This window comes from Vigna angularis, chromosome 8, assembly GCF_016808095.1.
Source record: "Vigna angularis cultivar LongXiaoDou No.4 chromosome 8, ASM1680809v1, whole genome shotgun sequence".
NCBI lineage: Eukaryota > Viridiplantae > Streptophyta > Magnoliopsida > Fabales > Fabaceae > Vigna > Vigna angularis.
The window spans coordinates 1,204,588-1,231,689 of NC_068977.1; the positions used below are offsets into that span (position 1 = coordinate 1,204,588).

At 30.0% G+C, this 27,102-nt stretch overlaps 2 protein-coding genes across 6 annotated transcripts; both read right to left on the reverse strand.

Annotated features, from left to right (window-relative positions):
* Positions 1-3,829: 3,829 nt before the first annotated feature.
* Positions 3,830-7,657, reverse strand: LOC108343741 (phosphoenolpyruvate/phosphate translocator 2, chloroplastic). Its single transcript, XM_017582092.2, has 9 exons — positions 7,103-7,657; positions 6,668-6,790; positions 6,411-6,563; positions 5,234-5,319; positions 4,995-5,079; positions 4,763-4,882; positions 4,579-4,656; positions 4,221-4,350; positions 3,830-4,078 (listed from the first exon to the last, which is right to left on the reverse strand). The coding sequence occupies exons 1-9, from the start codon at positions 7,430-7,432 to the stop codon at positions 4,002-4,004; spliced, it is 1,182 nt and encodes a 393-aa protein (XP_017437581.1). The 5' UTR covers positions 7,433-7,657; the 3' UTR covers positions 3,830-4,001.
* A 7,597-nt stretch (positions 7,658-15,254) lies between these two features.
* On the reverse strand, positions 15,255-24,199 carry LOC108346008 (isocitrate dehydrogenase [NADP]). Of its 5 annotated transcripts, none has more exons than XM_052867316.1 (16): positions 23,841-24,199; positions 23,710-23,753; positions 23,100-23,209; positions 22,214-22,251; positions 21,951-22,028; positions 20,973-21,026; positions 20,789-20,890; positions 20,595-20,677; positions 20,390-20,493; positions 19,835-19,903; positions 19,636-19,751; positions 18,994-19,028; positions 18,745-18,887; positions 17,929-18,051; positions 16,338-16,413; positions 15,255-15,790 (listed from the first exon to the last, which is right to left on the reverse strand). In XM_052867316.1, exons 1-16 carry the CDS (start codon positions 24,067-24,069, stop codon positions 15,749-15,751), a joined length of 1,446 nt encoding a protein of 481 aa, XP_052723276.1. In that variant the 5' UTR covers positions 24,070-24,199; the 3' UTR covers positions 15,255-15,748. The 5 variants fall into 5 exon arrangements, with proteins under 5 accessions (XP_052723276.1, XP_052723275.1, XP_052723277.1 ...); XM_052867315.1 differs by having other exon boundaries at positions 20,595-20,683; positions 23,841-24,198; XM_052867317.1 differs by lacking the exon at positions 16,338-16,413 and having other exon boundaries at positions 23,841-24,197.
* Between the last annotated feature and the right edge of the window lie 2,903 nt (positions 24,200-27,102).

Consider the following 27,102-nt stretch of genomic DNA (forward strand, 5'->3'; position numbering starts at 1 on the left):
TATTTTATTATTATTTATATCTTTTATCCTAACAAATAGTTTGTAAAGTTTATATGGTTAATTAGTATCATCCAAAGTCATTTTTGTTTTTCAATATAATTTATATTCTTGGTATTATCTTCTCAAACAGTGGGAGTGAACAACTAAAAAATGAGTAATAACTATTTAAAAATATGTTATATGATATAATTATCCAAAAATGAGTGGCTATTACTTGAAAATGAGTAAAAACTTAAATATAAGTTACATTATGATATTATACAATCATTATAATTAATATAAGTGACAACTACACGAAAATAATGAATAACAGATCAATAAACACTGCTGAATATAAATAACTTGAGAATATTATTGTCATGAATCTAAAATATTTGCTTTTCTCTCTATCCTACCCTGGTGTGTTCCTTGTGTGTTCTTTTTTATTGGAAGAGTTATTCTTAAATATGTCAACTTAGATATATGGCTAATGAATTAATTCTAGTCTATTTTTAATAAGTCTTCAAAAAGAGTCTTTAATTGAGGGGTAAAATAGTACACAAAATATTTTTTTTAAGTGAATTAAGGTCGTTTGATCTTCTTATAAGACTAATTAATTTTAAAAAATAATTAGAAATGGTAAAACGAGTCAATTTGATTCATTTTGGTCGAACCAGTTCTTAGTCTATCAAAAATAAGTTAAATTGAGTTGGTTCGTGGATTAATCTTATTTTAACATTACTAAAAACAATATATTTCACTTAGGTCATGTATTGAGTTGGATTGTTTTAGAGTTAAAGGTAAAGATTGAGATGTGTCATTTTGGACAAAAAATTGAGACAAATTCTCTAAGATCAAGAATCGAAATTTGTTAACCTGAATCTTAGGTTAAGTTGGACCAAATATCAAGTTAGATTAGAAATGACAACTAGTCGGATTTGACATAAATAGTGTCCTACTTACTACTTAACTTGCAAAAAAAAATTATTCGCTACTCGCGTGGATATTCATTTAAAAAATATCCGCAAGTATTTTAAAACTCGTGAGTATCTGGATACTCACAAATATTTTAAAAAATATATTTTATAAAATTTTAAAATAAAATATAAATTAATTATCAATATTCATATATTATTTATATTTTAATTGCTAAACCCTAAACCCTGCTTATATCTCTGTTAAGCGAATTACTGTTATACTTGCTTTGTACCCTGCGTTTCTGCTTTCCGTCCACCATTTCCAAATGAGGAGAGCTAAGCCACTCCTCCGGCCGCCTCGGCTTTGGCGGCGCCACCACCACCACCAAATACCTCGACACCTTTACGGAGCCATTCGAAATCGGCTCGCGTGTGATCACGCTGGGGACCGGTAAGATTGCGACCCTTGCAAACGGCACCGTGGTCTTATCTGTGGAAAACACCAACATCTTCTCCGCCGTCACCTCAGCCGAAGAAGCCGAAGACGACGCTGTACGTGATTGCTTATCTCTCACTGTAAGTGCCTTTGCTACTCTCTCTTGCTCATATGCTATTCCGTTAAAAGGCGCGATGAAACATGATGAAAAACGTCATTATCGAGAGAAGCACTTCCTGCAAGACGTGATTCCGACATGGTTCATGCTTTGATACAATAACAACCACATTACTAATTAAAGAATATATCTATTTTTGTTATTGCTCTTGTTCTTCAACAATAGTGATTGTAATATATTTTTAATAGATAGTTATTTTATTATTATTTATATCTTTTATCCTTTGTAAAGTTTATATATAAGGTCAGTATCATTCGAAGTCAATTTTGTTCTTCTATGTTAACTTATATTCTTATTATTATCTTAGTGTGGAAACAACTAAAGAATGAGCAATAACTATTTAAAAAAGTATTAAATATAATTATCCAAAAATGAGTGGCTATTATTTGACTGTATGCATTGGATTTTTAAAGATTCAATATAGATCCAAATAATTGGATCCAAATCTATTTCAATAGAACTAGTTTAGATTTTTTTAAATTTTAATGCAAATATTTGGATAAGTTTTAAATTTGTCTCGATCCTCGATTTTGTTTAATCAGTTTTCACTATCGATTTTGGTTAACTCATTTTAACACTTAGTCCAAACCAGATTATTTCATCCTTTAACTCAGGTATGCTTGTCTTGACCTGCAATTCAAGCTAGTCATCTCAATCAAATTTGGACGAGTTTTAAAAAAAAAAACTTAGTAGGGGCAACTTAGCCAAATTCAATCAAATTTTGATTGGAACTGAGTTGATCGAATTAAGGCAAATTTTGGTCGTTCTCGACTTGTTTGAATATTGTTCAGGAATGACTCACCCAAATTCGGTCTAATTTCGGTCAGGATCCAATTGGTTGAATTTGGCCAAATTTTAGTCGTTACCGAGTCAGTCGAATTCAAGCAAATTTCAGCTGGAGCCAACTTGGATAAAATTTGATTGGGTCACTCTTAACATAATTCTACCAAATTTTAATTGAGATCGACTTTATTGACCTTTGGCCTACGCCAGCCCAACTCGACATTTGGCTCAAGTCAGTCCGTCTTGACCTTTGGTCCTAGTCGGTTGAGCTCAACCATCGACCAAAACTAGTTTTTCTTGACTTTCGATCGGAGTCGGTCAGGCTCGACCATCGAACCGGATCGGCCATCTCGACCTTCGGTATAGATCAGTTCAATACGACCTTTAGCCTAAGCCGACTTGACTAGACCTTTTATCCGAATTGGGCTGTCTCAACCTTCAGCCTGAGTCCATTTGTCTTGACCTTCAACCCGAGTCTGACCAGTACAATCTTACATCTGGATCGACGTTATTACCTTTATTTTGAGTCATTCCACCTTGACCTACAGTCCAAGCCAACTAAAATTTAAATTAAAAATTTGGATTGAATATTTGGATTTTCCATATTTAAAAATGTAGATCTCCAATAAAAAAAATTATAATGTAGATCATATTAAATCCAGATTAAATAAAATGGATTGGATTACACAAAAGTGGATCAGATTGAGAAAAGTAGATTTTTTGTCCACTCCTACCAAAAGGCATGATTAATTAGGCATGAATAAGTAATTCAACCTTACTCTTAAATGTTTTGATAATGTAGAAAACTATATGTAAATATTTTGGAACTTAATATTTTTCAAGGAATTCTAAGTTGTCAAGGAAAAATATGAAGAGAAGTTTCTCCTTCACATGGATACTCATAGAAGTAGATAATTATATTTTAAAATTTATCTATCTTATAGGTGTGTTAGATTATGAGACTTACACTTTGTTAAGATTCAAGATGAGTTGAAAGTTAGATAAAATTGAATAAGACAACTAATCTATAAGAATGACTTGTAAACTCATTATCTAAGTTTTTGGTTGAAAGTACTGTGATAATCTCTTATCAACACTTATTCACAATTCATTAGTATCTTCTCTTTCTTATATCTCTTCTCAAAATAGTATCTTATCTTCTAGAGGTCTCTTTTCAAAATTAACAAATTTAATAAATAAAAAAATACTAGTTTCAAAAACATCAAAATAGTGAGTGAGTCTTGAACTCTAAATACAAACTCTCGAACTTCTCTCTAATTTTTTTTCTTTGAAATTATCAAAACTTGTTCATCATCATGAAAAAAAATAAGAAATTAAAACTTATAAAAGTTATTCAACTTCTTACATACATACACACGATCAAATTTATTGAAGATTCCACCTATTTAAATATTTGGTCGGGGAAAAAGAACAATAATTTCTGTGTGGTTGAAAAATTAAACATATTAATACAATATTATATACATAACCATTAAACTCTTTGTAATACTATATTAAAAAGTCATATAATAGAAGTTATACGAGCCCCAATTAAACTCCTGTATTATTATTTACTAAAATTGAGTTTCAATTTATAAATAGGTGGTACCAAGAAAAGAAAAAAAAAATTCAATTGTTGTCATGTGTCTACAATATTTACTTTTCCCTCTCCCCTCGTGCGTCCTTTCATTGGAAGGGTTATTGTGCCTCAGTTTGTCTTTTGCACAGGCTTAATCCTCTTTGCCCTTGAGTACAAGAAAACTCCAACAAGAGCAATAGCAGTTCCTGTTGTCACATGCAACACCACAGGAAAAAGGGTCATCATAAACCTTCCAAGTTGTAGCAATTTCGGTCCACATGCATGTGTCTTCAGAGTACGAAAAAGTTAACAACATGAACCATAAAATTTATATGAATGAAGACTTACCAAGTGCATTAACAGGAGAGACAGGAGTTTGGAAGAAGATGACTGAAGAAACAATGATAACCACACGCTTCACACTGTTTGCAACTGAGTGTGTCACAGGTGACACAATCTCCAATATCATATATGAAACCTGCCATCAATTAGATAATATTCAATAAAGAGACACAACAACAATGAAACCTGAAGCTAATCACATAAGAGAGACGTATCAGTATAAGCCTAAAACCTTTAAGACGATGGATTAATGGGTTTTCATTTTTATATAGTATTCTACTTTTCCATTTCTATCCAATCTATTCAATGTGAGACTTAAACTTATACTTGGCCAACATGCAGAAACTAGAAGTTGGTTGATTACCTGTTGGTATGCATGGAAGCAGAATGCTGAAAAAATTGCTCTGACACATAACTCTCTAACATTCAGCCCTTGGCTTGCCTGCATTGGAAAGAACAGCATACTAAATGTTAGCATCTTTTACTCTTTCTCAATTTCTTATCAAGAAAAAACAAAGATTTTAAAAACAGAAAATTTGTACACATACTGCATATTGCAGGTATGAAGGAGAAAACTTGACACCCTCCACAAGTAAGGCATAGGGAACCAAAAACATGAAGGAAATCATTGTTAAAACTCCATAGAGATTGATAATGTCCAAACTTTCCTGTCAAATGATGAGCCACATTATCAACAGAATAATGTCAGAGAGTTCCATCAAGTAAAGCAGTAATCAGTTTCACAAACAAATACTTAAATGGTGTTAAGAAACTCCTTACCTCTTCACTAGTCATCATTTTTTTGCTCAAAACGTTCCTTGATTGATTTGTAACGTTAGCTGCCATAGCAGTGATGAAGCCAATCCTGTTTAGAGACAGAACATGTCAAACACTTGAATCAATACTACACCACCAAAAATCTTGGTAAATATTCTATTCTGTGATCAGTATCCGAATTATTCAACATTGTCCCTGAAGGAACTTTGAATCTGCAAGAGTTCAGTGTGGTGATTACTTACCAATTGAAAGAGACTTCAGTCATTGATGCCAACGCCACTCCTCCAACTATTGGTATAAGGGAAGAAAACACCCAGAAAGTAGGCATCTGTTCATACATTATTTGCATTTTGACATGAATGAGTAGAATATGGTGTATAGATTAGAAGCATAAGCACTTGGTGAGCTTAACAATATGCAAAAGTGCTCACATAGTTATGATTTAGCACTGCTGATGAAAAATATGATTAGATAACAATTTATATGAATAAATAATGTGTATACCCTGATATTATTGTCATCTAATCTCAAACAGTCATATGATAAGTTTATTCACTTCTATATTAACAAACTCAAAGCCATAGTGAAGAATGACTAAGTCAGATAAAAACTAGTAAAAAAAAAATAAAAATGAGTTTTTGTAAGGATGATTGGATGAATAAGAAGACAAAAATGAGAAACTGATAGAAGATAAAAAAAAACATGTTTCTAAATTTCATTGGAATATGGAAATTCAAAGAAAATGTCTTGTGGTTAGTATTAAAAGTGGCACCAATATCAATCATTTTCCCTGAAAGCAACAAGGTCCTGATTCAACCTCCTTACCATTCACAAATGGGTGGTTAACAAGGAATCTACGCAGATAAGATGCTAGAAACCCCAATAATAACAGAAAAAACTTCCAAATTTGGGGTGGTTAACTAGTACCTAGAGTACTACTCAAACCTAACACTGAATCATTGGACCACTCAAATTAGGTGTAGTTTTTGCCTGTTGTAAAATTTGGACTGGACATTGACTTTGTCATGATAAAGGGTTGATGGGTAGGTCATATATTCAAAGCATAAGCTGGTATATACTGACCTGTTTGTTTGTGTTTATTTTGTATAAAATAAGTATTTATTTAATAAAATAAACATTTTTTTGGTTTTTTTATATATTTGTTTAGTCTGCATATTTTCAAAATAATTGGCTTTTTTCTATTTCTGATAAGAAAACTTGTTAACTGACCCATTATTAATGAAACAGATATTTTAAGGTGAAGATTTTTTATCTTAGGAAACCAAACTTTAACTGTATGATTACATGAAATCATTAACTGCAGCAAATCTAGATTCCATGTAACTATAAACTTGCATAGCATCAAGGAAGAAAATTTCAAATTTTACAAGAGAAACAGAGTGAAGACTTGAACATTACCTGACCCAAGAAAAGAGCAGAAAGAAGAACAGTAAAGAAAGGCTCCATAGCTTTGATTGTGTGAGTGAAAGATACAGCAACCTTGCAAAGACTAATGTTGGTCAAGACATTCCCTAATGTGTGAGCCAGAGCCAGTGGAAGGAGTGTTGCAAGCTGCAAACAACACAGATATGATAATAAAATTAATGCTTTGAAATGAGAGTGATGACCCCACAAATTGATGGAGCACCCCTTTTCCACCTCCCAATTCAAAGTACCTGTGAACCTCTGATGCTTGGTCTGGGGTGGAGATTGAAAGTCCAGATTAAATTAATCACCAGTGACACAAAGCCAAATTGAAATGCTGTAACTGTTGCTGGAAATGGATAGACTTTCAGAACCTAATACACAAGAAAGGAAAAAAAGTAAAGACACCCTACATTTCTTAATGCAATCCTGCGTTTGAAACTTCAAATCTATATCCAATTCTACGTGATAAAACTTTTTAAAAAAATGGAGAAGTTAGTTATCAGGTGGTTTCAAATCATTGTGTGTGTTCATAGTTTGCCAGTTTTTTCATGCCATGTAGTCCAAACTTTACGTGTCATACAGAGATCTGAGAGAGCAGCAGTGATAATTTCCACACCCCAGATCCCTATAAGTGAAAAAATTGAGTCTTTTTGAATTCCAAACGGTGGATGAAAACGAAGAACCTGCTTGTTGTAGATGTTGAAGTAGATGTTCAAGAGGTACCAAAGGGCAAGCATGGCTCCTAGCTGCAGGGTCTTAACCAACTCACTAGCTTTGGCTGGTTCATCACTTCTGGCATCAGAGATAGAAGCAGCAAGGAGCCTGAAAGATGCAAGCTTGGGAGAAGAAATGAAGAAAGGTGGAGACTTTGTGGCAGTGAGGTGCAAAGGAGAAGATGGGGGCAAGGAGAAGGTATTGAAGGAGTGGAGTTGAGGAAGGAACTTTTGCCTTGGTGTGAAGTTTGGAAAGTGTGGAGTTGAAGGAGAGTGTGACAGAGAAAGAAGAGTTTGCATTTTTGTTCACAAAAGCTAACAGAGAGGGAGAATGGGGAGACCAAACACTTGCATGAACTGAGAGAATTCACCACTTTTGGTGTGCAAACGTTGCTTCTCCAAACTCAAACGTTGCTTCTCCAAACTCAAACGTTGCTTCTCCAAACTCAAAGCAGAAACACACCAAACCTTACCATATATAGGAAATTGGGTAGCCTCTCAGATCGGAAAATGTTCACCTAATTCCACCAAAACGTGTTCAATATTGCCAAACGTATTTTTCTAATTTAGAATTTGAGACAAGGATGTATGTAAACTAGATTCTGTTTCAGCTTATGAGTAATATAATATAAGATCTTCTAGTGAATAGATTAAGATAAAAAGGTCTGTCTTCTGTTTGACAGTTACTTATCAAGTAACTTCGAATAAAAAATAAGATTAATCCTATGATAAGAATACTTTTGACACATTTATGTTTATGTGATTGGTATACATTAGTGATTATAATTATTAGTGTTTATAATTATTATTATTAATTTTGAATTAATTTTGAATCAATTTTAATATAATACTTAATATTTAAAATATTATAAAGAAAATATCGTTAAAGTATCTCTATTTTTAATCTTATCTTATATTAAAGATGTCATATTGTGATAGATGATATCAGTTAAATTAATTTTATTTTATTTGTGGATTTTTTACTAATTGCATATATTATAATTTGACTTTCTTTGTGGATCTTTTTCACATCAGAATTTTCAACTTTCCTAATTATACATAGTGTGGAATTTTACAGTTTATATAGGTCTGATGTGGTGTGTAAGAATGGGACAGCCATTGCAGTAGACAAAAGTGTACTGATGTATAGAAAGATGGTCTTATAGAAGTCATATTTTATTCTAGTCAAATTTTGTAGTAAGCATGGAAAACGAGGGAAAGAAAAAGAGTTTCACTTTTTTTTTACTCATATTATATATAATACAATCTCATACTTAAATATATTATATTTATCACAGCACGTTATAAAGATGAATCATCTTTAATGACTTGCATTTTATGAATTTTTTTTTCTTGATCAAAGATTAAAAGAAATACTTTTAAATATAACCCAGAAGCATGAGAAAAATAAAATTTAGATACATTTCATAAGGCAAATTTCTCTTACTTTCTAGAAAAAGAAATGAACATTTTTTTTCAGAAGAATGGAAGCATGTGTAGCAGAATTTGAATACAAATGAAGTAATATTTTCATTGTGATGGGAAGGTCACAAAAGGAATAATGGAGAACACAAATCAATACCGTAAGATCCATGAAAAATATAGAGAGGTTCAAATTTTTGATAAATTATTTAGGATTTTTTTTTAAGAAAATTGAATAGTAAAAAGTGAATAGTGAATAGTAAAGTGAATAGTGAATAATAAAAAGTGAATAGTAAAAACAAAAACAAAAAAATTAAAAAAATGATGAATAGTGTCAAAGTGATAAGAAAGCAACGTTGGTGCAAAGAGGATAAGATAGAATTTGAATTAAAATAATATTTTTAATAAAATAAGGAATAGTAAAAAAAACAAAAACAAATAGTGCCAAAATTTTGGCCTATAAATAGAAATCAGAGGAATGGAGTTTTTGCACCAAGAAGTAGAGAGAATTATGAGAAAAGAAGAAATTAGGAAGTTTTTGGAGTAGGAAGAAATTTTAGAGTACAGGTTCTGAAGAGTTTTCGGGGAAACAAATTCGGAGCAAGAGAAGTCTCCAATAGAGGTAGGGGAGCTAACATTTCTAAGCTTTTATATTCTGATTTAGTATTGTTTTATTACTATTCATGTCTTGAAATTTTGTGTGAATACTGTTAATGCTTATATGCTATTATTTTGAATCTGTAAATAAGAAATTTGTTAAAACTAGTTGAGGAACACTTTGACTAAGGAAAGATTTGGTACTTAAGTTGTCAATTGTGACACACCTCTCTTTCCTGGAAGTCTACTCGACAAGTTTTTAACTTAAATCTTGTTGAACAGATTATGTACTGTTAAACTATTGTGCAATATATCTCGTTGGAATGAATTCATGTTATTGAGGTAGATACGAAATTATGAATTTTAATTGTGATGATTGTAAATTATTATATTGGATTTGAATTTATGCGTCTGAACATGGTATGAGAATTATGGGGAGATTTCGTAAGGGTATAATATGAGTTCAGGAATGTGAGCATGGTATGAGTCTAGTGGAGAGATTCTGTAATGACATTGTATGTGCGTATATGTTGATGTTGAGGGTCATGAAGTTGGAGGTTATCCTGATACTCTAATAATCATTCAGTCTCAAGTAGAGAAGGATGAATTTTGTGGTGAGAGGGACAGGAGGTCCTGGTCTATGTGCCGGTTTTGGACATAGTGAGGGAACTAACCTTGTGGATGGTATAGAAGGCAGGATGTCCTGGTCTATGTGTCAATTTTGGACATAGTGAGGGGACTAAGAATGACATCACAAGTGCAGAACCTCCCGTTGATCGCTCATCAACATATCGTCGGGATAAATGCCTATTCGGTATTGTGGAATGAGTGTCTATTGGGTACTGTGGTATGAGTGTATATCGAGTGTATCTAAGTAATGAATGAGTATCTATGATGCGATTGTTGTATGATGGTATGAGTGTGTCTGACATAATTATTATATGAGGTTTGTTGAGTGCATCAAAGTAAAGATGCATGTTTCATAAATGATTGGTTGTATGTTAGCTCATCCTACTTGTTTGTGTTTGTGTTTGGGTATGTGCGAAGATCGTATATACGGGAGCAGATGAAGGAATGTCGTCTCACTTAGTGCCAAGGAAGGGAGAGATAGAAGAATAAAGTAGAAGAAATCAAGTTATAGTTTTGTAGTTAAAATCTGAGTTTAAGTGTGAGATTAGGGGATGTTACCGTAAATGTAATGCTACAATACATAAATTATGAATTATGAATTTTCAAGTGTGAGAATTTGGGATGTTACAAATACGTTTGAAAAAAAAAATTAAACAGAATCAATTAAAATAAAAAATTCACTTTTGACTTAAAAATTATAAAAAAATTCTTAAATTTAAGTTAAACTCATCTTAATTTTCTAACCGAAATAAAAATTACATTAAATATAATGTTAAAGAAACTTCCTCTGTAAATATTAGTTTCTTTGTTTGTTTTTCCTTTTCATGTCTGTAGTTAATTTATTTTCTGTTTTTTCGTTACTTTTTAATCTTTATTTCATATAAAATATTTTAGACACAATTTATTGAGGCTAAGATTCAATTTAAATTTAAATCAGTGGTGTAGATTTATTCTTCAATTACAAACAGCAAGTTAAGGGAGAGATCTATTAAAATATTAAGTATTGATTAAGATAAAATAAGAGTAAATTGCGCTAATTTATGAAAAGGAAAAGATTAAATATTAATAAAATATTGCTTATTCATCACTTTTCGTTTTTACTTCAATTTCATAGAACATTACTACTTAAAAAACTTTTTAGAAAGCTTTTCTCAAAAAATAAACTGAGTCAAACAACATATATTAATTTTTTTAGTCCATTTATTATTAAAGAAAATATTACTTTATTGTTTTGAAAATCTCATATTTCATCGTAATGAAATAATCTAAATACTCGTCAACTTCATATGTTTATTTCAGTAAATTATTGACCCAAAATTAACCCAATGCGAGTAAATAAACAACTTATTTTCTAAAAAATGAAAAGGAAGACAAAAAAATAAGGGTGGGAAGGGATTTCGTTTAATAAATAAGTAAAAAAATAAAAATAAAACTGGTTATCATAATGCAGATGCCCACAACCTCATAAAATATTTAATATACTGTTATATATAGCATGTATATATTATTTCTGTGTATGATTAATTTTCGTTAAAAAATCTAATTAATTTTTTTAATAATTTTTTTATTATTTTTATGTTTTTTTTTCTAGTTCATTAGTTAATGTAGTTTTGCTCAGAAAAAAATATTTTTCCACACCTCAAAAATTAATTTAATTGCAGAAAATACAAGAATGCTATTAAGTGGACCACTTTTGAGTCACTGTGTTAAAGTTAAAAATAAATAAATAAAAATCTCAAACAAATCCAAAGGACCACATTCCAAAATTGACCTTCTTTCATTTTCAAAAATACATAAAATATTTTTATTTTAGCTGCTATTGTGTGTGTATATATTCGGAATACTCAATTATTAATAAAAATTATAATATATAGTCATGTGATAATCGTATTTCATTTTTATACATATTATCTTTAATTTTTTTAATTTTAAAATGTTAAAATTATCATTATGTTTTGTAGCAATAACTGAGAAACAATAATAAAGATAATCCGTTAAAAATAACTGCAAAACATGAATATTTCATAATATAGTTACACTTTGCTTCTCATTCACACAAATATGCAATTCATATGTTTTTTTTAATGTTATTGTTATTCAAATTACAAATTACATATTAAATATAATAAATAAATAAAATTTAAATTAATATAAAATATAAAATTTAACTCATTGTATAATAAAAAAAAATCTGCGCAAGCAAATCCTATTGTATATAACGTGTTGACTTATATTTTATATTTACATTTTACTCTTAATCATATTTTAAAAACTAAAGAAAAATTATAACAATATATAAAAGAAATACAATTTAATATTTTTTTCTTCCTCTTAATTATATTTGAAATTAGAAAAATATTAAAAGGGAAGTACCACGTATTATTTTTTATATAACCACTGTTACTAATATTATTTCTCTTCTTAAAATAGAGACATAAAAAGAAGATACAATATCTATATATGTTGTATCTTTTGTTTTATTTATTTTAATTCGTAACTATCATTGTTAGTTTTCTTCTAATAATATTTAAGTTATTGTTTATGAAATAATCCTATAAATATTTATTTTTTAAAAATAACTTAAAATTGTTTGCAAACAATATAAAATATATTTCTAAATATAAGAGATTAAAAATCCAATTATAAATCTAAATTTCTTAATAAATAAAGATACAAAAATTGAACACCTTATAAAAAAATAAAAATCATAAACTTAATAACTTAAGATTGCGAATTTAGAATGATGTCAATTCCATATAAATTGGGTTCATTTTAGTAATATTGTATCTTCTCAATCAATTTTTTTTCTAAAAAAGAAAAAGAAAAATCCATTAAAAGTGCATTTTTCAACAAATAAACACTTTCTTATATAAAAATGTAGCTATATTTTATTGTTTTTGAAAAAAAAAACAAATTAATAATGAAGAGGTGTTGCCTTGAAAATGATTATTCAGAAAGCAACAATGGATGTACATATATGAATACATAAATTAGGGAACCAAAATTTGAGCCATTAAAATAGGCACGAGCTGCTTTCTTTCAATCTCACATGGTAGGCCATTCCTGTAAGTAGGTAATAATAATAATGGTGGAGAGAAACAATACACAAACAAAAATAATAATGAGTGTTTTGCCACTCTCATTAGAAAGGAAATGAATTTTTAAGTTCAACAATCAAATTAAAAATATTTCCTAAGATATTGATTTAATGAAGATTTTAATCTCTTAAAAATTTAATTGAGTCCATGAGAATTATACATTTGTCATTTTAGTTCATCAACTGCAATTTCGTAGTTAAATAAAAAAATTGTGTATATATTAATTTTATAAAATTAAATATGTTTTTAATCTCATAACTTTATACGAAAATTAAAATTAGTTTTTTTTTAAATTTTGAATTAATTTAGATTTCAGGTTTAGAAGTACGCAAATTTAATCATTTTAATCAAATTTTATTAAATTTATTTAAAATTTTAAACACGTTTCTTAATTAATATTGAAGAAAAATGTATTAAACAATGTAACTAACTCAATTATTATTCTAAAATACATTTAAAATGTTAAATAAATTTAAAAAATTTGATTAAAAAAAACTAAACTTTCACATTTTTAAAGTTGAAAGATTAAATTAGAATAAAATTTCGAGAATAAATTAATTCAAAAATTTCACCCAATTTTATATTTTTGTAAACTAAGATATATAATTGTGTAAGATAAATTGCACTTGAATAATAAAATTGTTTTTTGAAGTACTGAAGTTGTGTGTTTTTATTAGGTCACATGGGAAGGCACTTAAAAGAATGATAGAAAAGAGGTCCCAAAGCTTGGGAAAACACTCACCATTCATGCATCATATCCAGCTTTCTCATTAAAAACAGAAAAATAAAATCCAATACTAGTGACTAGCATGAAGGTTCCTGTCTTTATAATAGTGTTTTTTTTTAAATTATTAAGACATTTCTATCTCATTTTATACGTTATTTTAAAATTAATGTAAAATATTATTTGTAGTATTAAATTATTGGTAATAATATAAAAGTATAAATAAAAAATGAAAATGAGATAATGAAATCCATACTTTATTCATTAAGTTAGCATCTTATCTGTAAATAGGCATAAATGAGTGTGTTCCATTGTTATGTATTTAGAAAATTATTAATAATGGAAATTGATTTTGGTGAATGGTAGGGATGGGTTGATACATAGAACAGCAGAATGCTTGCAGCTGTCACAATAAAATATAGTGTTTATAGTCCCAATAATAAAGTGATATTATTTTTTATACACCAATTTTTTATATGTTCTTTGTGATAACATTTTTCTAAGTAATTCAATGTGTACTTACTTTTTTTTTATTGTATATAAAATGTCAACACAAGGGTTATAGTACATGTATTTCTACTAATTTGTTTTAATAAAAAAATTAAACATAAATTTAATTTATTGGGTCCTATAAAATTTATTTTCATATAACTAGTATAGTGCTTGAATTAGATAATTACGTGAAAATTTGACAAAATACAGTATAAATATCTCTTTAAAAATACTTAAAAGTAGTTCAATCAATTATTTTATTTGATTCACCTCCCTTCAATATCATAAACTAAAATACATACATTTTTTTATTTTCTTTCTATTTGATACGCATTTGAAACATGTTCGTTTTTCGAACATGCTCAACTCTTTGAGCTACCTACCCTTTGTTGAAAATTAAAACACTATAGATTCCACTATTAAAATAAAATTAGGCAGCATTTAAAAGAATTTGTATTTGGTCTTTAATAAAAGAAAAATTACTTTTCATTCTTAAAATATTCGGTCTTAAATTTATTTTGGTATTTTTCGTCCTTCGTATTATATTGACTCTTATAAATGAAGTAAAAATAACTATGTAAAAATCACAATAAAAAAATATAATAGTATCAACTATGTAAAAATTATACACATTTGTTTCTCTAATATAAAATTTTAAGAAAAATTAAATAATTATTAAAATATCAAATAAAAACATCAATTAGATAAAAAAAATCAAATAACTATAAAAAAATAAAAAAAATCTACCTTAAAATTAAGTTTCAAAATGAAACACAAACAAATTAATATACACTTTTTAAATCACCTAATAAATAGAAACAAGCATAAGACATGTATTAATCTCTGCATAAAAAAACAGAAACACATGCATACTTATCTCCATTATACCCAATTTAAAAAATTAAATATTATCTATATTTATAATCATAAGAAATTCTCCATAAAAATAGAGAAATTCTCCATTAAAACCAAAATAAGTTTGTATAATATTTATGGGAGACCCATTCATTTGTCATCCTATACATAACTACCACTATTTTTTATTATATAATAACACAACACATCTCATCAAGCCATCCAAGAACAAAGATTAATACAGAAAAACAAGTAGGAATAAAATGTAAAGGAATAGTAAGGACACAATACAAAGTTTATGAACTTTCAAAGAACAAAAAACATATGTATGCATAACGACTCAGAATTTTGCAAGTTTCAATCAATTTCACGGAACGAAAACAGTGCGTTAGAAGGCATATAAGTGACATTCCTCCCTAAAAGATGACAAAGGGTTAATAGAAAGAGAAAGCATGATATTGAAAACCTGCATTCTTTCTCACCAGAAAACTGAAGTTTCCAAATTTTGCTGGACCATCCTCTGGAATTTTACCGTTTTATTGCTTTGATGGTGGTATGCAAGAATGGGACAGGAGTGCAGAGGACAAAAGACAAAGAATCAAAAATGAAATTGTGAGGACAACCCCCCTTCCAAATAATTAAAGTTTCTGACATTCTAGGGACCATGAATCCAACCAACATCATTATCATTGGGCTTAAAAAATAAAACACCACTCAATTTCCAACATGTGCTTTTCCTTCCATCAAACCACCGCTACAGGATCTTGGAGCTTTGTCTCAAGATTATGTGCCACAGCATCAATAAATTCCTCTGTATTCAAGTAAAATTCCCTTGATACCCTGCACATTGTGCTCAATATCAGGACGCAAACCACTTTAATTTGCAGTACTTTAACTTACATTAGTCCAAAACATTACAAAATATATTTTTATGAAATTAAAAATATAATTAAAAACTAAATATCATAATAATTATTAGAGTAAATAATAATAATAGTAAATTTTATATTAAAATAGAAAAATCAATTCAAATAAGTATAAGCAGTTATAAAATGTATATGACAACATGATTTCCAAAAAATCCTTATTATTAATTGTTAGTAACATTTTTACTAAATTAAAATACATAAGAAAAATAATATATACACTACAAAAAAAGATTACAAGACGAATCCTCTATATGCTCTGTCTTTCTTTTTATTAATAGTTATAGATAATAGATAAATCAGAATCAAGTGGGTTAATACTAGATTTCTTGTTCTTATTAGAATTAGAAGATCAGAAGATCGTGATAGGATCCTCGTATCTATGGTAAAAAGAAAGAAAAAATATTATTCTTTGAGAATAATAAAAAGGAAAGTGTTCAATTGGAACATGAAAACTTAACTGAATTGGTCCTAGTTACTCTTTGGAATGGAATAGGGGAGAGATTCTCGAACCGAACTAGGAAATGGATCCAATGACTTCAAAAAAATTGAACGAGAAGCAATATGAAGTGAAGATCTCATGTGCGGTTATGTAGAGTGGGAGTAAGGGTGACTTACCTGTCAACTTTTCCACTATTACACTCAAAAAACCAAACTCTGCCTTACAAATTTCATTATGTAGTCCTAGTAAGAGGAGGGAGAGTTAAAGATTTACCCATGACTTGTTCAAATTTCATTAGATTTTCACCAATATTCAATTTTCATTAACTAATAAAGTTGATAAATTGCAAACTGCTCCCGTTTACTTATTGATCCGCAGTTTTGGTCCCCTATTCTTTTCCTTGATTTAAATTCTAAAATTTTACAAAATTATTTTCTTATCGCACATTGCATGGATTAGTAAAAAATGAAGTCACTTAATTTTCCTATAATCTTATAATATATCTATATCTAATAGAACCAGAAAATAGTTTCTTTAACTTACACCCAGGAGTAAGTTAGCAAGTTATAAGTATATATTTTTACATATACACTGACTTTGTTTGCTAAAGGGGAGGGTGTAACTACGTTGTTCTTAAACTACACCTAAGGTATAACTTGCTAACTCACTTTTTTTTTCTGACAAACAAGTGGGTGTAAATTAGCAAACCCCTCCATGATGTTGATGCATTTTACATCAAGTATCATATATAAAACTAAACTTAGCTAATTTTGTTTTTGTTAAGATATTTATCCTATTTTATCATCATTATATTGGGTCAAGGATTATCCTATTTATCATGATTATATTATGTTTAGGGTTAGACTATTTATCATTATTACATTGTGTCTAGGTTTACCCTATTTATCATGATTATATTGTGTAATAATTTGATATCAATTATACTCTTTAAAGAATTGACTTAAATCTTGAGGAGAATGCAAAGATAGGAGATAAAGCGATAAAAAACGAGATAAAGAGAATTTCAAGTAAAATTTTAAACTTTATGATAAATATTTAAATTTTAATGGTAAAATAAATAAATTAACAGTGAAACCGTTTATGCTTAATAATAAATTTAATTGTTGTAAATATATTAGCTAATTAAGATTAAAGATTTGTAATTACCTAAAAAAAAGTGAGCTACTACTAAAAGGAAGAAAAAGAAAAAATATCATCGAACTTGTAAGATGTCTTGTACTACCTTGGTTAATTGTTTGTAAAATATATAATAAACAAAAAAAAAGTGTCAGGTAACATATACTAAAATTAAAATGTTTTTTATTAATTTAATGAGATTTATAATTTTTAAGAATGAAAATTTTAAATTCATGTTATAAATTTTAAGATTATTTTCACTTTAAATAAATCTTTTCATAAATTAACTTGTAGAAAAGGGACCTTAATTACAATTTAGCATAATAAATTCTGAGAAGGAAATGCTTCAAAACAGAATGACAAGAATAAGGAAGTATAACTATAAGTAGCAATACTAAATTTTTCAACTTCTCTGTAATACTAAATTTATTCAAATGGGTAAGCAGAGGAAAGAAAGAAAGATATTCACTTACTTAGGTCCATGAATCAGAATTGCAAGATCCTTAGTCATCTTTCCCGACTCCACAGTCTCAACACATGCAGCCTCCAATTTTTTAGTAAAATCCAGTAATTTTTCATTATTATCCAACTTGGCTCTAGTAAATAATAACAATCATGTTAGTAGCAGACTCAAAAAAAAGGGCGGGGGCAACATAAGTGGACGCACACAGGTTAGTTCAGGAAAAATAGTTGAGAAACCTGAACCCATCTAGTAGAATGGTGCCTCCCTAATTGAAATAGAAAAAAAAATGTTTTTGAGACTTGTGTAAATTGGTTCATTTGATAGGAAATAAGGAGAGATAGAGAGATGAATAGAAATAGATGAGAAATAATAAAGTGGGTCTCAATATTTTAATTTTTTTTATATTCTCCCTCAAACAAAACATACAAAACTAATTCTTTCCTCCCCCTCCTCTCTATAAACAAACCATAATGGATGGCTTCCTTCCCATCTCCTAGACAAATTGCTCTGTTTTCACTAATTCTCATCCAGACATTCTAGAATCAGCATAAAAGTATCAGTTCTTCCAGCCTTTCACTCTCTCACTTATAAGAACACTCAATACTCCTCTTCTATAAAAATTCTCAAGTTTTAGTCACTATTGAAATAGAATCCAAGTTAGCGTAGACACAATGCCACAATTGAGATGATGACTTACACAGAAATATGATTAACCAGAAAAGCTTCCAAAGCAGAGTTATCAGGGTAAGAATTTGGCATAAGGCCAAAATTCCACTGTATATCATGATGCACTAGAATTTGAAGCTTGAATCAAGCAACAAAGTACCTGTGTTCCAGTCCTCGTGTCCAAGCATATATGGAAGCAATACTGTTTGTACTAGTTTCTTGTCCCTTTTGATGAAGCCGGAAATGTCGAGTTACAGTTCCATGAGCTGCCTCAGCTTCTAACGTCTTGCCATCAGAAGATAACTGCAATTTTTTTGTTTAAAACCTAAGTATGATATCAAATAACCAAATAGAGATAGCAACGTAAATGGAAAAAAAAATGCTGAAATAGCAAGATTCTAATACACACCAGTACAGAAGTCATGAGACCCAATGAGCCAAATCCTGCACACAAGAATTTAAGAAACTTGATTTAAAAGATACCTCCTAGTACGTCAAAATATTCACGTGAATTACATTCCTAAATCTTCAAATGCTCCCTTTGGCATTCCATAAAGACATGAATAAAAAATTAAATTAGCAACCAAATCAGAACATATACATATTCAAGGATCAGGTAAATACTTACTTTTGGGTTAAGGCCATTTTCTAGTGCACAATTTATTAAGGTATAGCTAATCAGTAATAACCAAAACTTTAATAATTATGCCTTTAGAAAAGTTAGTCTACTTAATAATATTAGCTAGCATTGTCATCAAATCCTCCCATTTAGGGTCCTCGTCTCCTTGATAAAAAACAGAGCTCCCATATGGCTTGGCTGACCCAAATTCCAAATACCCAATGTTACACTAGTGGAGCCAAGTGGCCAGGACTACCGGACTAGGATATAATACTTTTTAGTATTGGTGAAACTTAAACAGTTAGGGATAATCAGAAATGTCAGGAAGGGCTACCAAATCAATCAATGACTGCTTGTTGACAATGACATCATACACACTTAACAAGTTGCCACTTCAGAGATAAATGTTAAGCTCTCCACAACCTATATTACCTTGAGCTAGTAAATCACTTTGGACATCACCATCATAATTCTTGCAAGCCCAAACATATCCACCTTCACTCTTGACTGCATATGCTACCATGTCATCAATTAGCCTATGCTCATACCTGAAGTCACTTAAAAGTGTCAACCATCTATATGTATATGTAATGCATCAAAGCAAATAGTTTTGTAAAATATCAAAACAAACCATATTGAGTGCTCTTCAAACTTTATCTTCCACCTTTCTTCATACACTTCCTGGAATATATCCTTAAACCTGTAATAATTTCAAACTATAAATCATCTCCAATAATAACAAGCAAAAAGAAAGGTTGACTGAATTACAAGGAAGTTTATCATACCAGAGGTGAAACTTCAAGACTAGAAAAAAAAATAAAGATAAAATGATAGTAAAAGATGAGTTTTACCAAATATCACTCTTAAACCTAAATCTAAACCATTGGTTTGCAAGAATCCAGAGGGTAGAAATAGTCTCAAAAGTCCCAAGAAATCTGAGAGTCCTGGTTCCCCCTCCCAATACTGACTCGAACTCTTTAACCACCCCGCTATTGTCTCCCTTCCATTCTTAATGTTGTCCAATGTCTATAACCAACTGTTGGTACAGTTGTCAACAGAACTGTAAAAGTCCGTTCAAATTTCTAACTGACAACTGATACTTGGGATAAGCACCTAAATATATATATATATATAGACACACACACACACATTTATAAACCCAGTGATATAATATTATAATAATCACCTGCCATCATATTTCTTTAGAATTGTGTTTTTGGTGCTCAAGTAAAGAGGCCATTTCTTTGCAAAAGCTAGTGCCATTGATGATTCAGCAAATGCTCGAATGGACTGCATATTAGGAAAGCCAATGTTGAAATACAACCAAATAACAGGAAACTTCTTTAAAACATATTACTGAATACACATGGAAAATATAACATGAAGCAAACCTCATCAACATTATACATAGCAAGTGCTACTCCAGGTCCTTTGAAATTGTAAACTTCAAGCTCCGTTGTAGCATCACCATTTTCTGGGACTAAATAATTTATTTAACACAAGCTTGTAAACTACATGTGACACATTCTAAATAATAACACAAAATTTCAACTCCATTAAATGCAAGCTTTGAAAATTATCGTACCAAATACCAATTTGAGCTTCCCTGGTCCTCCAATTATTGCATCAGTGGCACGATACTGGTCACCAAAAGCATGCCTACCAATACATATGGGTTTTTTCCATCCTGTAAACTGAAGAATAAGTTCTAAATGGGGCTTTGCAGTATTTCAACACTATTAAGGATCACACCAGTGTTAAGACATTACCAGGAATGATTCTCGGTATGTTGCGGCATATTATTGGTTCACGGAAAACAGTGCCTAGAAAGAAAGGAAAAATATCACAAAGAAAAGGTTGAAAACGTTTTAGAATACAAGTAGGTAATATAGTCAACAAAGACCAAGCTTAATTAACTTGGGTTGAGAACATTTGTTGTGAAGTTATTTCAAATACAATACAATTTGATTGCTAGGATTCATATAATGTCATACAGGATGCAGGTAAAACTAATTGCAAGATATTTAGCCTTTTAAGTGTAAACACAACTCAAGAACCTGACCCTGATCTATAAGAATTTCCCTCTCTTGGCAATTAAAAAATGACAATGTGAACCTATAATATTGATTTTAGTAAGTGCACAACCAATAGCAAAAATATTTATAGTGAGCGAATTGATATATAGAGAAAAAGAAAAAAAAAATCGTTTAGAGCATCATATTATCAAATAATATAGGAATATCACCAAATGTCAAGCTTTTTTCGCAAGGGGGAATTCATGACAAATTTCAGTTTTTCCGACAAGAAAAGCACCAAAACTATTACAATCAGAGATAATAAATGAACTGCAAAATATAGATGCGCTTTGAGATGATAGACTCGAAAAAACACAAGCTAAATTATATTAGCTAAATACTATTATGTTAAAACAAGGATATAACTGGAATTATGTCAAAAGAAAAACAAACTTATTCATCAAAATTAATGAATAATTATGTCAATATATACAATGGTATGAAAAATTTAACACAAAAACAAGCAATCAAATATCGAAATTCTGTAAGTACAATAGTTTTCACACAAAAACCAATACTTTCATGGGCAAACTAAGATCCTAAATATATGGCCATCTAAGTTCCATTCACCAAAGAAGGAAACATGTGGGGAAAAGACCATCCTTGTAGTAAAGTCAATGGGTACAACATTGAATTTGATGCCCTACTTAACACGATGAGCTGATTACAAACCATTTAAAATATTCCTGATTGTGCCATTGGGGCTTCTCCACATAGACTTCAGTCCAAATTCTTTGACTCGGGCCTCATCTGAGAATTTGGAAGAGTTAAGATAGTATCATTTTTACACAAAAACTATAAATGAATAAAGATTATGCGCTAGTATCCGCTTGCATTAAATCTAGCACAAATTGCGAGTGTGGAACAAAGAAGTCTGATGATCCATGAATCATGAGATAGAATAATTGATCAATTTAGAGATAAAAACAACTAACCAGGAGTTATTGTTGCACATTTCACAGCAACGTTGTACCTGCAGAAAAAATCAGCTTCAATTAAGGAATAGAAATGGGGTTCAAATATTAGTTTATAAAGGATGGTTTCATTAGAAGATAAAGAATGATAGTTAAAAAACAGCATAAGGAAGCCAATAAAGATGGATGAAAAATACATCGGGTGGAAACAAAGTATGAAAGTAAGAAAGGCAGTGAAATCCTATACAAGTCTGTAACTAATGGCAGGCCCCCCAAAACAGATACTGGCAGAACACCACAAAGAGGCCAAAAATGTAATCCTACACTGATGTAAGTGTATTAAGGGTAGTAAAACCCTCTTAAATATGCAACTACTCCACTCCTACCAAACGTACCAAAAGATTGCATGAACAGAATATTTGCCTCCTTTCTTGTAAGTGGTAAAATAAAATTTTTATACCTCACCAATAAAAAACTGTTGAAGGAGGAAGGTAAACCAGGGACCCTAAACAAATTATCTCACACATACTCAGACTTTGAGTATCCTGATGGAAAACCAAATGTCACAAACACAAACAGCTTCCCCCTATCAAGTATCCCAGGCTCCCAGCAAATGTTTTTTATGCTAAAAGTATTTCTTTTTTCTGAAACTAAGGATCCTTTCAGAGTGGTTGCAATATTTTTAAAACATTGAAACTTACAACTACATACCATCCCAAACAGGGCCTAAACAAGTAATGTTGGCTTTCAAATTCTCACCACATCCAGAAATATGCTAGTCTAAACTCTAACTCTCTTTACACCTCCATTTTAGCCATACATCCACTCAGCAACAAGAATCAAGTATGAACCATTAAAGTGAAAAATGCATGTTTTATGTCACGTATGTTGATAAAAAAATACTCACTTGAGAGTGGCTTCAGCACTTTCCACCGTAACTTTGTCATCAGTAGCATCACGATTGTGAAGTCCAAGATCAAAATACTTTATGTTCAAATCCAGGTAAGGAAATATAAGCTGCAGTGCACAAAACCACTATGTTAAAAGAAAATCCAAAACCACCTGACCCTATAGGACTTGGTCTAAGAAGGATATGACAGATGTCCCTTTCATAGATTCAGGATAGACTCTAATACTATTTTTTATAATTTGAGTTTCAGTCTAACCTAAGTCCAGAAACTGAATAGTGAGGTAAGAGTTGTCCTGACTTGCATACTCTTTATATTTAGTCAACTTCTGACTTAAGTTTTTCCTGATACTAATTAATGGATAAAGCCTCTATCCAATTCCGAAAGAGCTTTAAACGTTATTTTTGGCCAGAGTTAATGTCATAAGGATAATCTACGCTAGCTTTTATTCAACCCTCCATAGAGCAGAACGTCAATTTGAAATTCCAATTTTTTTCGAAGAACAGTATTAAAAGCACTTAGGAAATTGCATCTTCATGCATCTTGTTTGTCCTTCCTCTAAAATAAGTAATAAACACACAAACACTAAAAGAGTGGAGGCATGCGTACTTTATCCTTGATCATGCTCCATATAATCCTGGTCATTTCATCACCTAAGGAACACAGAAAGCCAATGAAACCGCGACGAAACAGAAGAATGCAAAGCTAGAGCTGGTTCGGTTAGAGTACGAATAAGTTACCGTCCATTTCGACGATGGGATTGAGAACGGGAAGTCGGTCGAAGGCGGCGCGTGCAGCGAAGCATCGGAGCGAGAGGCGATTGGAGAAGGAGAGGGTGTGGGAGGGAAGAAGGCGAGAGCGAAAGAGCGTTGTGGAAGTTGAAGAAATGAGGAAGTTAGGGTTTCTGAGAGAGATTGAAGAAGGCATGGTGATGATAGCGCTTAACCGAAGCGCTGCCGCTCTAAGCATCCGTTTCTGAAGTTCTGACTCACTGAGTCTCTTGGAGCTTACTGTGATTACAGCTTGGACAAGCTACAACCGCTTTACCTCAACGTTTTCCCCAAGGTGCCGCTGCTTTACGTGGCTTTTCCTCTCTTGAAATAAATTTGTTTTTACAAAACAGTTTAGGGTTAAATACCTTTTTAATCTTTAAATGTAAGTTTTTTTCCTTCTTATTTTTCTTTTAATTTTTAAAAATAATAAATGTAATTTATTTGGTAAAAAATTGAGTGTTTTAAATCCAACACAAAAGATATTAACGTTTTTTACTCAAAATAAATAACACTAAAGCAGAAATAGTTTTGTCCTAGAGGGAGTTGTCATTTTGTTTTTAAGCAAAATAATTACAATTTTTTTATTATTTAAAATATTAGAGAATATTCTGGTTATAAATAATAATAATAAAATATAAGTATAGTAATTAAATATAAACTTTTTATATTTTTCTAAAAGATCTTACCATATATTTTGGTTAAATTAAAACTTAGTTAGGTCACCACTTCGTTGATCCATAGATTGATTTTTAAATGTTTTATTCATTTTCAAGTGTATACAATCTTCGGCATTGAGCTAAAGTGTTTGAGGTGTGAAGGTTGAAAAACTTCCTTAAGTCTAATTTTTAATACTTAATTGTTTTGTTTTAATTAATTCTTTTTTCTTACAGTTTTTAATTTTGGTGTTGTCTCTTTGCACGTAGTCGCTTTAATTTTCATTTTTTTCTTTACTTGTTCATATATTGTCTTTAGGCAAGTTTTTCTCTTTATGTTAAATATATCGTTTATTTATAGCTGCTTCATAATATATAGCTTGATTTACTATATCGGTAAAATAAATAATTTTTATTTTATTTTGTTATAGCTGACCAATAAACATTGTTGGATTTGATTTAAATTGACTTGTTTGGTCAACCCTCAACTAAGTTGAGTTAGTCACTTTAAATGGTCGTTGTCAAATTATTAATTCTCAAGAGTTCTTAAAGACAAAAGAACAATACAAATTCATAAAAAAGGCAAGTTTATAACTCATAATTTTACTCTTATGTTAAATTGATGAACTTCATGAACCATAGGTGAATGACTAGGTGTGAAAACTTACTTATCATGTGTTTGTGATGCTTTAATGAAAAAAAATGTTAAAATCAAATCTAAGACTTGTATTCAAATAACAACTATGAGTCAATATATGAGTGCTTTGACTCCCAACACTTTTCATCAAGGTTCACAACGACAATAAGAATAATTGAATATAAATTCACAAGATTCTTAAAAAAGTTCATGCCTGTCGCAACCGGAATCGCGACGGGACGACGATCCAAAAAGAAACGGGTTTGGAAAAGAGATTTGGAGTCGCCAACCCGGACGAAATTGAGTGTTGACAATGCCCTCTTATCATCCTAGCATTTTATTTTTTTCAAAAAGAAAAAGAAAAAGTAATTGTACCTTGTTTGCGAGTAGAGGGAGTTTATAGAACTCTCCTTAAACCATTTGAGTGTCAATCTACCGATTTTTGTTTAATTTGGTTACATCCTAGTTCCAATCGAGTTGGAATGTCGAATTTATACGTTTTGTGTTTAGCCAAACTAAAGCATGCTCGTAGTTGAACTAGATTGTCGATTTTTTGTTTGTTAGTTAGGCTACAACATGCTCTCATCCAAGTTAAAATGTTGAATTTTAGTCAGGCTACAACCTCCTCCCAAACGAGTTAGAATGTTAATTTTGTTTTGATTTTTGTTTCGTTGGGTTATAACCTACTCTCAATAGAGTTTGAATGTTGAATTTATTCGTTTTTTTTTAGTCAGATTACAATATACCCCTAATCGAGCTAGAATATCGTTTTAAATGGATATCTCTGCCCTTCAAGTCGAACTTGGAGTTACTTGCCTTAAGCTAGGTTTTCTCGTCCCCAAATCGAACTTAGGGTTAATCAATTTAAACCTTACAAATAAACTTTGAATATTACTACAAAATCTAAGTTAGTGATCCATGATACATGTACATATGTAAATCAAACATATCGAACTTAAATAATTGTTGTCAAGATAACATAAAATATTTTATAATAAAATATTTCATAATATGTTTATAAAATTATATCTTCAGCCTAAAAATCACATAATATTTATAAAATAAACAATTTCAAAAGTAATAATTAAAAATATTTAGTTTTAATATAACAACTAACACTATTTTAAAACCAAAAATTTTAAAGATATCAACTACAAATATTTAATAAAAAACTTACTTTTTCACACACACACACACACATATATATATATATATATATATATATATTAAAATATTATTTTATATGTTAAAATAATCTCATTTTTACTATTAAAGTATCATTTTTACTATTAAAATAGTTATGTTGAGATTTTGAAACAACCTTACGTCTTAGTTTAAAAAAAAAATTCATGACAGTGATCCAATTTAATCAGTTTCTATTTTGATAGGGTAACCATGATATTTGTGGTAAATAAAAAAGAATATATGGTATAAAGGTTAGTTGAATTAAACTATGTTAAATTTATACAAAAAGTCTATTGTTGCTACCCACTTATTTGTTCACTATTCTCTACTTATGTTTTTGCCATGATTTTTTTATTTATTTTTTGCATAAATAATCACGCAATTCAACCAACTTGAATTATGGTATAGTAATTATAATAATGTTTATGGTATAGGAATATATAACATATTATTGGTTGTTGTATAAAGTTTGATTTGATTAAATTGTGTTAAATTTGTACAAAATATTTTATGTTACTACCCAGTTATTTGTTCATTATTCCTTACTTATGTTTCATGTATGGTTTACCCATTGTTCTTATACTCAATGACAACCAACACATTGCAACATTTACCGAATTCCCACCATAGACAAAAATGTGTGTTAACTCATCCACTCACACAATCAATTTTCATCACACATGTTATGGTTGAGCTCCTTTAGCTGACTTGTCAGACTGCTTTAGCTAAGCTTAACCAAATTGTTGTGTTTCTT

Excerpts from the sequence above, each read along its gene's own strand:
- LOC108346008 (XM_052867315.1), bottom strand. The coding sequence starts at position 24,069 with ATGCTTAGAGCGGCAGCGCTTCGGTTAAGCGCTATCATCACCATGCCT. Across the intron at positions 22,029-22,213 it reads ATGTGCAACAATAACTCCTG|ATGAGGCCCGAGTCAAAGAA; the intron begins GTTAGTTGTTTT and ends CCAAATTCTCAG. Across the intron at positions 20,494-20,594 it reads CTATGTATAATGTTGATGAG|TCCATTCGAGCATTTGCTGA; the intron begins GTTTGCTTCATG and ends CCTAATATGCAG.
- LOC108343741 (XM_017582092.2), bottom strand. The coding sequence starts at position 7,432 with ATGCAAACTCTTCTTTCTCTGTCACACTCTCCTTCAACTCCACACTTT. Across the intron at positions 6,791-7,102 it reads TCAACATCTACAACAAGCAG|GTTCTGAAAGTCTATCCATT; the intron begins GTTCTTCGTTTT and ends CTTGTGTATTAG. Across the intron at positions 4,351-4,578 it reads GCTTCCATGCATACCAACAG|GTTTCATATATGATATTGGA; the intron begins GTAATCAACCAA and ends AATTGATGGCAG.